General features: G+C 41.9%; 1 protein-coding gene across 3 annotated transcripts in view; it reads right to left on the reverse strand.

The window, feature by feature from the left end:
* SHC3 (SHC adaptor protein 3) overlaps positions 1-17,503 on the reverse strand; it is a 135,297-nt gene that overhangs the window by 45,464 nt on the left and 72,330 nt on the right. For all 3 annotated transcript variants that reach the window (XM_069762180.1, XM_069762174.1, XM_069762184.1), the window contains one exon: positions 655-718. In XM_069762180.1, coding sequence (XP_069618281.1) covers positions 655-718 — 64 coding nt within the window. The remainder of the gene's footprint in view (positions 1-654; positions 719-17,503) is intronic.

Here is a 17,503-nt window from a genome sequence, read left to right on the forward strand (position 1 = left end):
ACTTTTATATTCTTATGCTGTGAAACAATAAGTTTTCCCCTTTGCTTGCTGATGCAAATGTAACTATTTAAAATGGCTGCCAGTATTCACCTATGCCCTAGTTTCTGAGAAGCTAAGTATCGTTTCTGCTGAAGTTGAAACCTGAGGTACGTGGAGAGAGGAGGATCCACCAGATGACGTCAGGACTAACCAGAAAGACCGGATACTAGACATATAATGCTTAAACCCTGCCTAACCCCGCCTATTGCACGCCTTCCCCTAATACACTACATAATGCTGTGTATCAGGAAATAAAGTTCAGTTGCTGTGACCGTTGCTAACACTTGTAGAAGCACGAGCATGCACTGAGATTGAACCAGCTCTTTGTCTGACTCATTCTTACCCGGTACCAATGCTCATAGTCTAATTTGGGATGACTGGTGAATAAGGGTATTGTCGTGACGACTCCGACACTACCTCTAGGAAGTAACGACACTGAAGTTAAAGCTTGAAAATGTAAGGAATCAGCATTTAGATATACGGTATTAAAGCCTACAACGTCTATGCCCCCCAATTAATGGATCTCCACTGATAAAAACTTTGGACATACTAAATATTTCACCAAACCAGGGGTGAAATCTTGTATTTTCCAATTTAGTTAAAGATGAAAAGTACCTTTCTTCTCTTGAATACTCCTTTGGTGCCTGGGACAGCTTCACATACTCTGCTGAAAGCTTCTCTACAACAAAGAACATAAAATCACATTACTTAATTTATTCTTTAACATTAAAGGGCTTGTCCGGTTAAAACAAGCTATCGTCTATAAGCAGGATAGGTGATAACTTGCTGATCAGAGGTTGTCCCATCATTGGGACCAGCACCAATTGACAGATTGAGAAATTTTCAACTGCTTTTTGGGACTTTTGTCCCCGTTATAAAACGGTTCAGCAAGCTGGACGCCTGATAGCTGCTTCATTCATCATCTGGGGGGCTAATGGAAAAAGCGAAGAGCAGCTCTTGGCAGCCCTATAGGGAATAAATGGTCAAAGTTCCCCACTTATGCCAATAGGTGCAGGTCCCAGTGGTCAAACCCCACCAAACAAGTTATCACATATGTGATAACTTGTTTAAACTAGGCAACCAATTTAAAAAAGATATATCCTATTAAACAGTATAAATATGTACACACATGATCAAAATTATTGGTACCCCTCGTTTAATGACAGAAAAACCCACAATGGCCACAGAAAAAACTTGAACCTCACAAAAGTAATAATAAATTAAAAATCTATGAAAATGAACAAATGAAAGTCAGACATTGCTTCTCAGCCATTCTTCTACAGAATTTAAGAAAAAATAAAACTCATGAAATAGGCCTGGACAGAAATGATGGTACCCTTAACTTAATATTTTGTTGCACAACCTTTTAAGGCAATCACTGCAATCAAACGATTCCTGTAACTATCAATGAGACTTCTGTGCCTCTCGACAGGTACTTTGGCCCACTCCACAAGAGCAAACTGCTCCATTTGTCTCGTGTTTTATGGTTGCCTTTTCCAGCCGGCATGTTTCAGCTCTTTCCAAAGATGCTCAATAGAATTTAGGTTAGAGCTCATAGAAGGCCACTTCAGAATAGTCCAATGTTTTTCTCTTAGCCATTCTTAGGTGTTTTTAGCTGTGTGTTTTGGGTCAAGACCCATGACCTGTGACTGAGACCAAGCTTTCTGACACTGGGCAGCACATTTCTCTCTAGAATCCCTTGTTTTCTTTGTACCCTGCACAGATTCTAGACACCCTGTGCCAGATGCAGCAAAACAGCCCCAGAACATAAGAGAGCCTCCTCCATGTTTCACAGTAGGGACAGTGTTCTTTTCTTGATATGCTTCATTTTTCCATCTGTGAACATAGAGCTGATGCGCCTTGCCAAAAAGTTCCATTATTGTCTCATCTGTCCATAGGACATTCTCCCAGAAGCTTTGTGGCTTGTCAACATGTAGTTTGACAAATTCCAGTCTGGCTGGATGTGTCCTCCTTGGTCGTCTCCCATGAAGTCCACTTTGGTTCATACAACAACGGATGGTGCGATTGACACCGATGTTCCTTGAGCTTGAAGTTCACCTTACTCTTAGTTTAGAAGTTTTTCTGGGCTCTTTTGTTACCATTCATATTGTCCGTCTCTTTGATTTGTCATCAATTTTCCTACTGTAACCACATCCAGGGAGATTGGCTACAGTCCCATGGATCTTACATTTCTGAATAATATATGCAACTGTAGTCACAAGAACATCAAGCTGCTTGGGGATGGTCTTATAACTTTTACCTTTGACATGTTTGTCTATAATTTTTTTTTCTAATCTCCTGATACAACTCTTACCAGGAAAACGCAAAAGTAAAAAAAACAGACAGCTTTTATTGTTTGGATGTATTTATTAGCAGCATCACAGGCTCAATTACTCTGCCTTGAGTGATTTTCCAAACTTGTTAGTTATGTTCTGTGATATGATCTCCCCAAAATCTGCAAATATCACCTGGAAAGGAATAAAAGAAATTGCAATTATTATAAAGCTCACATTCTGCTTAATTTACCTGTAAATGGTTGTTCTCTTTTCTGTACACGCTTATGTCTGCCTTGTCATCTCATCCTTGTAACAAATAGGGAATCCCCGTATGTGTTGCGGCTGTCGAACAGCCGAGAGACATACAGCCGCAGTGACTCGAATATATTTTTCGAGCACTCCGATGACACTCGGTTAGCACATAAGCATTACCCTGTTGCCCTCTTAACCCCTTTTATAAAGGGGTTTTCCAGCGAGGTGAAAATATTTTAAAAGCTGATTGAAAGGTTATTAAATAACAAAACATAGATTTCTCTATATCTGCAAGTAAATAGCATTTGTACACATGACAGGTTCACTTGAAATAATTTATGTGATCTAGACGGTACCAGAACCATAATGTAGGATGCAGTATTTCTAGCGGAGCATGTAACTATACTACATGCAACTATCTACTCTACGATAAGACACTGCTCAATCTTATTTTTAAAGTAGGTTTGTCAGAGCAAAGATACGCTATGAAGTAAGCACATATTCATGTAGGACAAGTTTCCCGAGAAGAAGCTTACCTGTAGGTCTGAAATCTTCAGGTTAGTTTTGCAGAAAAAGATCTTTGAAGTTATATGTTAATGACTTGCTTGTTGACCATCCGTCAGTAAATCAGCTGGCACAGCTCCTCCCTCTGCTTCATTGATTGACAGCGCTGGCATTATTTGGGCGCTTTACTTAAGCTGCTTGTATTTGGGTGAGACATTCCTGAAGAAAATAAATAATATATGTATTACATTCAAAATACAAATTCTAGACACTGCAGTCTGGTATAACATCACACATGCATTATGACGCCACTGAGACAGAGGGTGTTTCATGCTGCTTACATTACTGGGGGTGCCTACGGAGGATTTTTTTTTTCTACAAAACGCTTAGATTAAATTAAAAAAGAAACAGAAAAAGAAGCAACACTCACCTTACCAATTCTGACACTGCAAATTCCTACCCCGTGCCCCCATCCCACCTGGTCTCTACTTTCTGCTGCCACAATGGTATCCTGTAACAGGGGCATGTGACCTTCCAGCTAACCACTGGCTATAGTGGATAATAGCTGAGATCAATGATTGCCTGCAGCGGTCAAATGTTCCTGTTATGTATGAGACATCATAAGGGAACCAGGAGGTAAAGAGCAGCAGAAAACCAGACAGTACTAGGATAGGATCAGTGGAGGATCTGTGAAGTGAGTATTGCTTTTTGGTTTTATAATCAGTCTGAAGATCTTTAAAAAATGTCCCTCCCTAAAAAAAAACCTTTAAAATCAAATCCTGAGCATAGCAAGCTTATCAAGGACAACATATGCCATGCCATGAAAACAACAAAGACACCCCATGCATATGATAAAATGAGTTACCTTTCCTCATCTTCTGCATATTTCCCCAGTCGTTTCTATTGACCATTAAGGACAGTGGCTTTGTGTTTTGCATTTCTGTTGGTATTCTGCAAATCTACTGACATTATCACCAGGACATAAGTAATTTTAGCACTTTGATTTGCCTTCCATATAATTCACCTATTTGTTTTCTGATAGAACATTATGTTAAAATTCCATAATTGATTGATTCAGTAGTTTGGGTTAAAAAAAACCTCATGTTCGATGAATCTGAAGCACACCTACTGCCAAAAATGAAAATGTTATAGTATGTTAAGAAATGTAGTGCTGTTTGGCTTTTGTAAAACACTTCGTGATAAAACGCTGTGGGAGCCATACCTTGCCACCCCGCCGGATGTCAATATTACATCAGACAGATCACGTGGTACGGCCTCACCATGTGCACCAACGTGACATTCCGCACCCCCTAGGGGCACATAAGGTCAGCTTGGCACAGTTTTCCACAGATCCACCCCTGTCCACATGGTCCCAGGGAGGTACGGGGAGTGAGAGAAGGTGGCCTATGCAGTCACTGACGTGGACCCACACTCACCTACAACCATGACAGGCTGAAAGGCCCCTTTCACTAGCCCCAGTGAAACAGAACCTTATCAGCCCGGTAGGACTGCCACCAGTTCCTGATTTGATATACTCCTGGTCCGTTAACAAGGTTATATAGGGCCAGAAACCAGCCACGAGTAGCATGTGGGTTTGTGGATCGAGGTGAAAGTGCAGCCCAAGGTTAAATGATATATTTAAGGTCACACTAGACAATACACTATATATACACAATGGTTATACACATGTAATGGTCAGATATGCAAATGCAATATTGGCAGGACAAAGGGTATACGAAGAACATATAGTCAGTTACCAGTTAGATGAAAGGCCTGGCTTGCAGGGTAGGGCGGCCACATGGGAGGCTTATGGTGCTCTCTGTGTTAAGGTACCGTTACACTAAACGATTTGCCAACGATCACGACCAGCGATACGACCTGGCCGTGATCGTTGGTAAGTCGTTGTGTGGTCGCTGGAGAGCTGTCACACTGACAGCTCTCCAGCGACCAACGATGCCGAAGTCCCCGGGGTAACCAGGGTAAACATCGGGTTACTAAGCGCAGGGATGCGCTTAGTAACCCGATATTTACCCTGGTTACCATTGTAAATGTAAAAAAAAAAAAAACACTACATACTCACATTCCGGTGTCTATCACGTCCCTCGCCGTTAGCTTCCCACACTGACTGTGAGGGCCGGCCGTAAAGCAGAGCACAGCGGTGACGTCACCGCTGTGCTTTACAGCCGGCGCTCACAGTCAATGCGGGAAGCTGACGGCGAGGGACGTGACAGACACCGGAATGTGAGTATGTACTGTTTTTTTTTTTTTTACATTTACAATGGTAACCAGGGTAAATATCGGGTTACTAAACGCGGCCCTGCGCTTAGTAACCCAATATTTACCCTGGTTACCAGTGAACACATCGCTGGATCGGCGTCACACACGCCGATTCAGCGATGACAGCGGGTGATCAGCGACCAAAAAAAAGGTCCTGACCATTCCCAGTGACCAATGATCTCCCAGCAGGGGCCTGATCATTGGTCGCTGTCACACATAACTATTTTGTTAACGATATCGTTGCTACGTCACAAAAAGCAACGATATCATTAAAGAAATCGTTATGTGTGACGGTACCTTTAGACTTGTCCTCACACGATATCCTCACAACCTCCCAGAGAAAAAGCCAGGGGAAATGCTTCTCACAAACCTTTAACCCTTTGGGTCACTTCCCCTCCTGCCCTCTGGGCTGAACCTAAATTTTCTCCCCTGGAGGTTTGGCGATAACTCTCCCAAAACCTATGAAGTATTATAACTCCTACCTGGGTGGTCCTAGGGCAGCGGTTCTGGTGCCATCAGGTCTGACCGGGCCCCTGCTACTCATAGAGACTAAACACAATTTTGCTACCTAGCAGCTAGTGGCTGTTCCATGTATCTTCCTTACTGTGTGTTAAAATGACTGGAGACCCTGACAGATGTTTGCCCTGGTTTGAGGGTCTCAGAAATATATATGGTGTACAGCTAGGACATATAATATTTCCATAATTCCTTCTTGAAACCCTAGCTGGCTGAGCAAAGGACTCAAGCATGGGACACCAGAATGGCTTGGATCCACAGGGGGTCTTCCTATGGAAGGTTGCATACCAGCCCTAGAGAGGGGGGTGGGAATTATTTTCTTTGGTTGAGCTGGCCAGGTGTCTTGTTGCCATACACATGCTGAAAGGGTTTGATCAGGCCCCATGCTTTACAGCTGATTGACATGGAATTATATCTCTAATATTCTTCAAACACTTGTATCAAACTTTCAGTTGCTGAGACAAGAATTAGGTATCTGACACCAGTTAATGTCAGTCATTATCTGTCAACCATTAACCTATAGAATCTCTTTACTCTGTTAGGTTTCCCAGAGCTCTCATAATAGTAGGTGCCTTTCTATTCCTCTCCTCTCATTTTATTATTTTCACAAATCAATAGTACAAGTGAACCAAATAAACCTTGTAATAAATATTGTAAGAGAAAAATGCTTCTTTCCCAAATTATCAACCACTTCTACTGTTTCCTGTAGTGACCATTCACTCTCAAAAACTACTCAGATCTGTCTGTAGTTCTGTATTTAGTGAAGGATCAAATTCCAGCTGCTGCAGTCTATGGAGAGGGAAAGGAGTTGGAGGGAAACAAAACCTGATAGACACATAAAGATTTAACTTCTAGTGCAAAGGTAAACACAAATATTTTAGGATCCAGGAGTCCTCTTATGTCCAGAATGTATGTTATTTCAAATGTATATGCATATGAGAGCTTATCTTGAACATACCCTGAAAGTGCAGTTACAGTGCCATGAAAAAACATTCACACGCCGTGAACTTTTCTACATTTTTTCACAAAGGGAAAATGGGCAATCGCAAGTATACAGTGTTATATAATATGATGATTGCAATATATTAAGAGGATAAAAACTTTGATGGGAGGAGTGCTTCTTTAAAATAGGGTATGAAGCTATGGCTTGGGCTAGTGGTTGAGTTTTGTGTTTTTATTTTATTTTTTTATCTTCATATATATATTTTTACAATGTACAACCATAAAGACATAAAAACTTTTGAAGGGTATATTACCTGAATTTTTTTTTTATTGTTGATTTCTTCGGTAACTGCATTTGACATGTTAGCCCCAGTTACAGGAAAATATAGCCTCCTAAAATACCCTTTTTAGTTGATTATGATTCACCTAAACCCAGGAACTACTTACTCCTAAATGACAATTACACTATCTACTGTACAGCTGCGTTTATAAAGACAAGGGCAGCAAGCTCCTCTCTTCTGCAGTTGTATGATTTGCATTCAGATGCTTACAGGAAGATATTTTAAAGGTACCTTCACACATAACGATATTGTTAACGATATCGTTGCTTTTTGTGACGTAGCAACGATATCGTTAATGAAATCGTTATGTGTGACAGCGACCAACGATCAGGCCCCTGCTGGTCGCTGAACAAAGTCCAGAACTTTATTTCGTCGCTGGACTCCCTGCTGACATCGCTGGATCGGCGTGTGTGACACCGATCCAGCGATGTCTTCACTGGTAACCAGGGTAAACATCGGGTAACTAAGCGCAGGGCCGCGCTTAGTAACCCGATGTTTACCCTGGTTACCATCCTAAAGGTAAAAAAAAAAAACAGTACATACTTACCTACCGCTGTCTGTCCTCCAGCGCTGTGCTCTGCACTCCTCCTGTACTGGCTGTGAGCGTCGGTCAGCCGGAAAGCAGAGCGGTGACGTCACCGCTCTGCTTTCCGGCCGCTGTGCTCACACAGACAGTACAGGAGGAGAGCAGAGCACAGCGCTGGAGGACAGACAGCGGTAGGTAAGTATGTACTGTTTGTTTTTTTTTACTTTTAGGATGGTAACCAGGGTAAACATCGGGTTACTAAGCGCGGCCCTGCGCTTAGTTACCCGATGTTTACCCTGGTTACCGACATCGTTGGTCGCTGGAGAGCGGTCTGTGTGACAGCTCTCCAGCGACCAAACAGCGACGCTGCAGCGATCCGGATCGTTGTCGGTATCGCTGCAGCGTCGCTTAATGTGAAGGTACCTTTAGACATTTGCTGGTCTACAAGTAATTACAATTAATTTGTCACCAGGTTTATGCAATCCTATCTGGAGGCAGGGTGATGTAATGGCAGACTCTCTGATTAAAGCAGTGCATCACTTACTTGTTTAGAAGCTACAGTTTTGACAAAGTCACAGTTGAAAAGTTGTAGCATAAGCCAAGAGTCTTCATATTAAATAGCCTTACTTTGCCCTAGTGCCACTGATTGACAGCTTTCTCCCTACTCAACATGAGCCAACTTTTTTGCAAAATGTTCACCAATCTCAAATTCGGCACAAATGTCGTACATTCGGATTCGTGTTTGGATTCCCGAGCATTTTTCCTAAAAATTGGCAAAACTCGGCCAAGTTTGGTAAATGACTGAGTTCACTAAGGGCTCTTGTAGACGTCAGTGTTTCCGGTAACAGCATGGGCCGCAAAACGTCCCGAACACATGCACACTGATGACAGAAGGATAACAACTTTCCCACTTTTTCTCACTGTGCTAGCAGTGATCTAACCGACGTCACCGCAGTTCAGGGGCCCAGCTGGGAACACAGCCTCTATGACCGGCGGAAACCTCGATGACGTTACTGCTAGTCACTGATGCTGCTTGCAGCAGCTCATTCCTCAGTGATTCTCAGCCTGGACGGTCGCATCTTGGCACCGTTCAGGTTGAAAACTGTTTATCCCCTGACATAGATTGTGGTGTGGGACAGAACGACGGACAGGTGAGGGATATAGTTGTTTTTTTATTTTTGTTTTATTACAGGAGACCCTGACTTTAATGGAATGGGTGATGACTTGAGTATGGTTTAATTAAGATTAATTAAAGGTGTCTGTGTCATTCTTTCAATTAAAGGACTTTATTGTGGCTGTGTGTTTATTTACAATATATAGGATTAGTAATGGATAGGCATCTTGTAGATGCCTCTCTGTTAGTAAGCCGTGGGCTTGATATGACTGGAAAACACAAAGGTGAAATCAACCCCACAAATATGAACCCCACTTGCCATCACCCCAAGGCAAATAGGAAGAGCCGGGCAAAGAACCAGAATTGGCGCATCTAATAGATGCACCTTTTCTGTGGTGGCTATGGGTTGCTATTTTTGGGCTGGGGTGGGGCAATATCTATGGCCTCTTACCAGCCTGAGAATACCAGTCCCCAGCTGTCAGCTTTAGCTTGGCTGGTTGTCAAAATGAGGGGGACCCCACACCATTTTTTTAAATTATTTATTTAAATAATTTAAAAAACAGCTTGGGGAACCATCTATTCATGTTAAACAGCCTTGCTAATACTGATAGCTGAAGGTTGCAGCCCACAGTGCAGTGGCCAGTTTTGCCTGGCTGGTGTTCAAAAATATAGGGGAATCACATCATATTTTTATTATTATTTATTAATATCACAATCGATGGGTCAATTCATGCCACTTTTCCTGGTGTCTTCCCCAAATTTTAGCTGATTTGGAAGCTTTGGAAGGTGTTGTCTATTCATTTGATTTTGCCCCCCATTGAAGTCAATGGGGTTTGGGTATATTTGTCGAACCGTTCAGCAAACATGTTTGTTGAACATAGTGATGTTCGCACATCCAAACTGACCCGAAGCTTGAAAGGTTCATTCATCTGTACTCCCTACTACTGTGCATCTGTAGAAAGCTGTCAACCAATTGCAGGTGGGTAGGACATGATAGCAGCTTATAAATGCAAGAAATTCAGATTTAAAAAAAAAAACTTTTAGAGACTGGTAAGCTGCACTAAGATTAGTATTCATTTGGTCACATGTGAGTTTTAAAATTGTTGAAATATTACAGAATTGCCCATATCAATGGGAAAAAAAGTATTGATGTTGCAGTGTAGTCCAGGTAGACATGTGTAACAGTAAGAGAATTTTGGAATGTCGCTAGGTTCTGCAATGCCCATGGCCAGATTGCCCCTATTATAATGCAAAGCACTGGTGGTAGAGACTCAGCAATGGGCAATGCAGCTCCATTGCCTGTCATATACAATTATACATTCATCCTATATAATTGACAATAGCAGTATTGCAGCATAAAGCCTTCCCTGGCCAGTACCCTCTATATAATGTAGGCAGTACGATGATGTCATTGGGCTTCATGCATCCGTAGAGGTGTAACAGAGACTGTTGTGTACCTGCCCCTGAAGACAACAATTTGCGCACTTTGAAAATTAACTAGCAGTTTTACTGCATTTATTGTGCAATGTGAAACATGTAAAGTGTAATGTGATTAATGCAAAGTGTTATACGTACTGATGCTGTTGTGTGCGTAGTGTAAGGCAACACCCATATTAACTCTAGTACACTCAGATCAAAACATTCAGATCTAGTACTTAAGTAGCGATAAATAGGAACATTAGGATAGGTAAGGTAGTGGCGGGCCTTATTAGTGATAGGAATAGTATAGGATACAGATAAACGTTTGGGACCCACCCAGAATGGGAAGGGACAAGGTTCAGTAAAAAGGGGAATTTCTTCCTGGTTTTGTTAGGGAAGGAAAATGTGAGGTTTGTGACAAGTGGAAGTTTAATGTGCAGTGGACTGGAGGCAAGTGGAGTACATATCATTCTGGTAACATAAGGTGGTATCAAATTTCCTGCTGACCTTCCTGTAATGTCAGGAGCCTAAAGCCAGAACTAGGCACTGAGTGTAACTTAATCCCTTCCATACAGAGGAAGGCAGATGAGGAACCGTGAGTGGGAGATGTAATGGATCTCGGGAGTGTTGTAGGGCCAAACGTGAAATCCCTGAGGCTGACAGGAGGGTCAAGCGTAGGGATAGTCCAAGTTGAACGTAAGCAAAGGCTTGAAATGTACTGTGTTGATGGAACTGGAACCGGTGGGTGCTGTGCCCGATACTGTCTGTTAAAGACTGATGTAATTGAACTGTCCAGTAAAGTTGATCTTGTGAAAAGTGAACCGAGTGTCCCCTGATGTCTGTGCGGCTGATCCAGGAGCCAAGGAGGTGGATGCAGCAGAGGCTTCCGGTCCACAAGTGAGTGCAAAGCAAGCTTCACAGCATAGCGCATATTACCTGGCACATTTATAACACTATTAACCCTTTTCCTTTAGGTTAATAGCATTATCTGATGTGACAGGTTCCCTTTAATGTTTGGAAATTTCATGTTTTGTGTGAGTATTATTATTCATATTTTCTAAACGCGGGCTGCCGCAACTTTTCTTCCCTTTCTCTCATTAATTAAATAAAATCCAGCTCATTCCCCACATTTCGAAAATAAGTGGATAAAGTAAACTCTCAGGAAAAAAAAATGTAAACAAAATAATAGAACACACAGAAGCTTTCATAGCTTTCTTCCAATAATATACAATTTATTTTCAGGATATGCTGTGTACTTTGAGGCTACAGTATTAGTAACAAGGTTACCGAATAAAAACAGTCTAGACAATAAACAAATCCATTTTCACATTCTGAGCTTGTCATGCCAATCCGCAAAACCTACTGCTACTTTATTGTTAGACTGCTTTGTGAAATACAGATGTGGTAAAATGTTGTTGTATATACGTAGGTATCATACCTGTCACAGCAAAACTTTATATGGGGAAATGATTTGTCTATTACTAATGGTATAAGGTAATAATGGCAGAAAATAGCACACATCCATGATATGTCAATGCAATGGGAATTAAAGCGAACCTGTTACTTGCTCGAAAAAAATGTAGTTAAATCCCATGTACAAATTCCCGAGCTCCGTAATTCTGCCACTCTATTCTGTTTAAGGATACAACACTCCATTGAAGAGATATTCACATTTTGTTTTCTCTGCAGGGCAGCATGTGACATTTCTGTTCACTGTCTACATGTGAGTGTATTTTCAGAGTCTTCTCTGGGGAAAAGCGCTTTCACCCCTCCCACCTAGATGCTGCCAATCACAGCTCAGAAGACGATCTAGCATGCTATCACTCTCAGATGCTGCTGAGCTGTGATTGGCAGCATGTGAGAGGGAGGGGTGAAAGCACACGCCTTCAGAGAGGACTCTGAAGAAATGCTTAGCTGGAATGCAATGCTAAGATTTCAAGTAGTGAGCTCCAGAAGAAACAAACCTGAATATCTCTGCAGAGGAGCAACACAGCACAAAATGGAAAAGAGCGGCAAAATCACGAGAGCACAGGGATACATTTTTAATTCAATTTTTTTGTGCACGTAACAAGTCTTCTTTAAACAGTATTATTGCTTTACAACAATTATTAGATCTGATGGGAAAACAAACCATAGTAATTTGATATAAAAAAGAATAGCAATTGTACCCACATTTTCACCTAGCTAGATGATCAATTAGAATTTGTTCAAGAACGGTTAGCGCCCACTCACGAGTGCTAGTCACTGTTTTATCGGATAGCACTTGGACCAATGTTATACTATGGGGCAGTGCTGATCTGCGTTTTTTTTCTACACACCGAATTAGCCTTTGAAAAAAATTGCAGCATGCAGCGAGCGGCTCTGCAAATAGGATCACATGCACCCATTCAAGTCCATGGGGTCATGTAAAACATTGACTTCTCCTGGATGTTATACGAGTGCAGTCTGATTTACGTGGACACAGAAAATGAGAAGATGGAGAAATTAAATTCTCTGTCTTCTCTGCACCTGTGATACAATTCTCTCATCTGAGAGAATCGGATGACAGTAAACTGACACTAGGCTCAAACTGTGATCAGGGTTTGAGCCAAGTGTCATTTACATAATCGATCTGATCCCCTCGCATGAGACAATCAACGCTTGCGTGAACGAACCCTTATAGTATTTTTTCAGTTTTTGCACCAAAAAAGCTCATGGCAGTTTCAAACAGCAGTCTAGTTTCTGTTATTATTTTGCATAAAAATAGAGATGAATAAATACATTACCAAAGTCCCTATTTTGAAACTAGACCATTTATTTTTATGATCACACCCTCAAATACTAGACAACTTTGATGCTTACCATGGCTCAGAAAAAATAGCTGGCACTTTTTAGGATGCTTTTTAGGACGGCTTATAAAGAAATTACTTTCTATAAATATTTTTAAAATCTATTACTATATTAGCTGATATAACTATAGCTTACAGATATTTGGAAAATTCGAAAATTTACAAACTTCTAGGAATACTGTAAATTCACAAACATATATTCTTATATAGTGTTTGCCCATGGACAACTAAAATCAACAGGTTTTATTATTCTGCTGTTATAAATTTAACATTTGCCAGATTATAACATTTGTTCAGTTTGCATGTTAAATTAAGGAGCCTTATTTTTGGTCAACTAGGGCATGCAGTTACAATCAAATTTATTCAACCTTTACAAATTTGGCTTATTTTTATTACCAAAAGTAACACACCTTCTGCTGTCTATGATGAACCAAAGAACAAATGTAATACTAAATAGCTCAACACAAATGATATAACAAATAGAGATGAGTGGATCGATCCATGGAAGATCAAGTACTGTAACTTGTACAGTGGTGGTCAGTACTTGGGCCCTCATTGATCCGCGGTTCCCAGAGGAGCACAGATTGTATGGCAGAGTCATTTCCTTCTCCACAGTCACTGGATAAGTCTCTCCGTTCTGTAGTGTATAATCTCGCAAGGTCAGCGGGGTCCTCTCTCCTGTAATGTATATTGTCAGCAGGGTCCTCCCTCTTTCCCTTACTGACCTTAAGCTCTTATGATCAGCGGAGTCCTCTCTCTTTCCCCTACAGAGTATAAGCACTTATGGTCAGCGGAGTCCTCTCACTCTCTCCTATAGAGGATATGCTCTTATGGTCAGCTGGGTAATCTCTCTCCTGTAGAGTTTAAACTCAAATGGTCAGTGGGGTTCTCTCTCTCCTGTAGTGTCTAAGCTCTTATGGTCAGTGGAGTCCTCTTTTTCTCTTGCCTGTAGAGTGTAAGCCCTTATAGTCAGCTGAGTCCTCTCTCGCTTGCCTGTAAAGTGTAAGCTCCTATGGTCACCAGGGTACATTTGTTCTCTCTCTTGTATAGCGTAAGCTATTATAGTTGGATGAGTTCCGTCTCTCTCATCTGTAAAGTGTAAGCTCTTATGGTCACCAAAGTCCTCTTTTTCCCTCTCTTGTACAGTGTAAGCTATTATGGCCAGCAGGGTCCTCTATTTATCTTCTGTATCTCTTATGATCAGCAGAGTCCTCTCCTGTGGAGTGCAATATTTTGTGGTTAGCAGAGTCCTCTCTATCTCCAGTGGAGTGTAAGCTTTTATGGTCAGGGGGGTCCCCCCTCTCTCTCTCCTATAGAGTGTAAGCTGTTATGATCAGTCGGGCTCTCTCCTAGGGCACAGAGGTTGCAACCAGGCTAGTGCACATGGAGGCCTACGCGGGTGAGCGGTCCGCCGTCGCCAACTTCCTCGGACGCACATCCAGTTGAAGTGTATTGCGGCGCATAGACCTGTCACGTCTATGTGTGGAAATGCTAAGCTAGTTTCAGAAGAGGATGCCACAAGGCAGGGTAGGTAAGTATAATTTTTTTTATGCATTAAAGATAAGCGGCAAAATGTGGGACATAAACATGGAGCCAACGATAAAAGAAATATACCAGGATGAGGGACATATTACCTGGATTAAGCACAGGATAAGGGACAAAAACCAGAATAAGAGACATATTACCAGAATGGGTATATATACAGTGGGTAAAAAAGTATTTAATACACTGCCGATTTTGCAAGTTTTCCCACCTACAAAGAATGGTGAGGCCTGTAATTTTTATCATAGGTACATTTCAACTGTGAGAGACATAATCTTAAAAAAAATCACACTGTATGATTTTTACATAATTAATTTGCATTTTATTTAATGAAATAAGTATTTAATACAATAGAAAAACAGAAGTTAATATTTGGTACAGAAACCTTTGTTTGCAATTACAGAGGTCAGACGTTTCCTGCAGTTTTGGCCATGTTTACACAAACTGCAGCAGGGATTTTGGCCCACTCCTTCAAAAATATCTTTCATTCAGATCTTTCAGGTGTCAGGGCTGTCGCTGGGCAACATGGAGTTTCAGCTGCCTCTAAATATTTTCTATTGGTTTAGGCCACTCCAGGACCTTGAAATGCTTCTTACGGAGCCACTCCTTAGTTGCCCTGTGATACACCCGGTCTGTTTCCTATACCTCCAAGGGGTCTCCGTCGGGACTTCCGCTCTGTGCCAGCTCCACGCTGTCTGGATGCAGCCTTTGCCCCTCCTTCCTCTCCTGCTTCCTGGCGTGCGGCCAGCAGGTTCCCAGGCAGGGTTCTTAGGTCGCACACGTGCTCACTCCGGTCTCTTAAAGAGACAGTGTGCATTTTCCAAAAGTTGCTTCTAACCAATAGCGTGTGGTTGGCTACTATTTCTAGTCCTTCCACCATAGGGAGGGCGCCGGAGCAACAAGTATCCACTGTTGCTAACTTCTGGTTCCTGTTTACATGCGCTTCTGTTTCTGAAGTATCTGCCAGGTACTCCGCTTACACTGTCTGTCTCCACAGATCCTCTGCTACCTGTTACCCGGTTATTCTGGACTGGACCCGTCTATTCCCGCCAGTCTGCCTGCCACTCTTCCGGACTACGCCAGTACTCCCGGTACCAGCTTCTACTAAAACAGCCGGTATCTTCCGGTCAGCTCTGCAGCATCCGCTAACCCTGCTGGTCCGTCTGTTCCACTGGGACAGCCGCCACGAGTACGGGGTCTAACTAAAGATAGCACCCGTGTCTTCCAGACATTCCATTCTGTCCCTGTTCAAGGGGACTTACTACGGGTGTCTGGGGCTCACGCAGTAACGCCCCCTTCAGAGCCCCCCGCACCGTAGTCTAGTGGTTCCACATTTAACCTCAATAAATATGAATGTGAACTTCTACATCTGTGCCTCCGTTTCCGTTCCTAACACCCTGGCTGTGTGTTTCGGGTCATTGTTATGCAGGAAGACCTAGACACGACCCATGTTCTTACTGAGGGAAGGAGGTTGTTGGCCAACATCTGGTGATACATAACCCCATTCATCCTCCCTTCAATATGGTGCAGTCATCCTGTCCCCTTTGAAGAAAAGCGCTCCCAAAATATGACGTTTCCCCCACAATGCTTCACAGTTGGGATAATATTTTTGGGGTTCTAGTCATCCTTCTTCCATCTCCAAACCTGGCAAGTGGAGTTGATGCCAAAAGATTCTATTTTGGACTAAGCTAACCACATGACACTCTCCCACGCTTCCTCTGGATCACCCAGGTGGTCATTGGCGAATTTCAAATGGACCTGGACATGTGATGGCGTGAGCAGGGGGGTCTTGCGTGCCATGCAGGATTTTAATTTATGATGGTGTAGGGTGTTACTAATGGTAATGTAGGAGACTGTGGTCCCAGCTCTCTTCATGTCATTGACCAGGTCCTCCAGTGTAGTTCTGGGCTGGTTAAAATAATGGTCTTGCATGATGACAACTTCATGCACTTTCAGTTCAGCACCAGGAAAATGGCATCACAACAATCAGACAGAAGTCATCACACTTTGAAAAAAAAGCAAAATTGTACGTCTCTTGTTGCATTACATAACCTGGTTCCTTCATAAAGAATATTAACACAGCTCGCACGCTTCATATTGTGCCAACTGATACTTTTCTGAGCAGATGGTGATGGAGATGACTAACACCAGTACAGTCATATCTGCGGAGCTGTATACATTTAAATCAGATTTCAGTATTTTAATACATTTATCCGGCCTCCGACAATTTTTTTTACTTAACATCCATTGCCAACATTACTTATTTTCTATTTCTAACAAAGAAAATCATACACTTTTCTAATATACTGTAGATGTCTTTAAATGGATCCATCATGCAAAAATGGCTATTAACCTGCAGGTTAACCCCTTCACCATTTGCATTTTCGTTTTTTGCTCCCCTTCTTCCCAAAGCCATAACTTTTTTACTTTTTCGTCAATATGTCCATGTGAGGGCTTGTTCTTTGCAGGATGAGTTGCACTTTTGAACGACACCATTCGTGTCACCCAAGATACATTCATGTGCTTACTTAATATGATAAGTGGTGGAATAATTACAAATACTATGGTTACCCAATAATTCCACTATGTGTATTTGTATGACACTGTTGCCTGTGCTAGGTGATATATAGCATGACTGCTTATATTTAGGTGAAATTATTAATAAATTAACACACAACAAATAATGATAAATACAATCCACACTTCAGTACAATGGCTGCACACATATAAAAAAATATATAAAATCCATTAGTTCAAGTACGCAAGTTGATCAGTAGTTCAATGTAATAAAGTGTGTAGTGCCGGCAAATACCTCATTACACGATGATGTCAATATTACAGTCAAAGGTTCCTTTCTCGATGAATATTCAGATGGAGTCCGGAATAGAGAAAAGAGGAAGGGAGAAATGTCTCTTCAGGACTGTAGT

The sequence above is a fragment of the Ranitomeya imitator genome, chromosome 1 (assembly GCF_032444005.1).
Source record: "Ranitomeya imitator isolate aRanImi1 chromosome 1, aRanImi1.pri, whole genome shotgun sequence".
Taxonomy (NCBI): domain Eukaryota; kingdom Metazoa; phylum Chordata; class Amphibia; order Anura; family Dendrobatidae; genus Ranitomeya; species Ranitomeya imitator.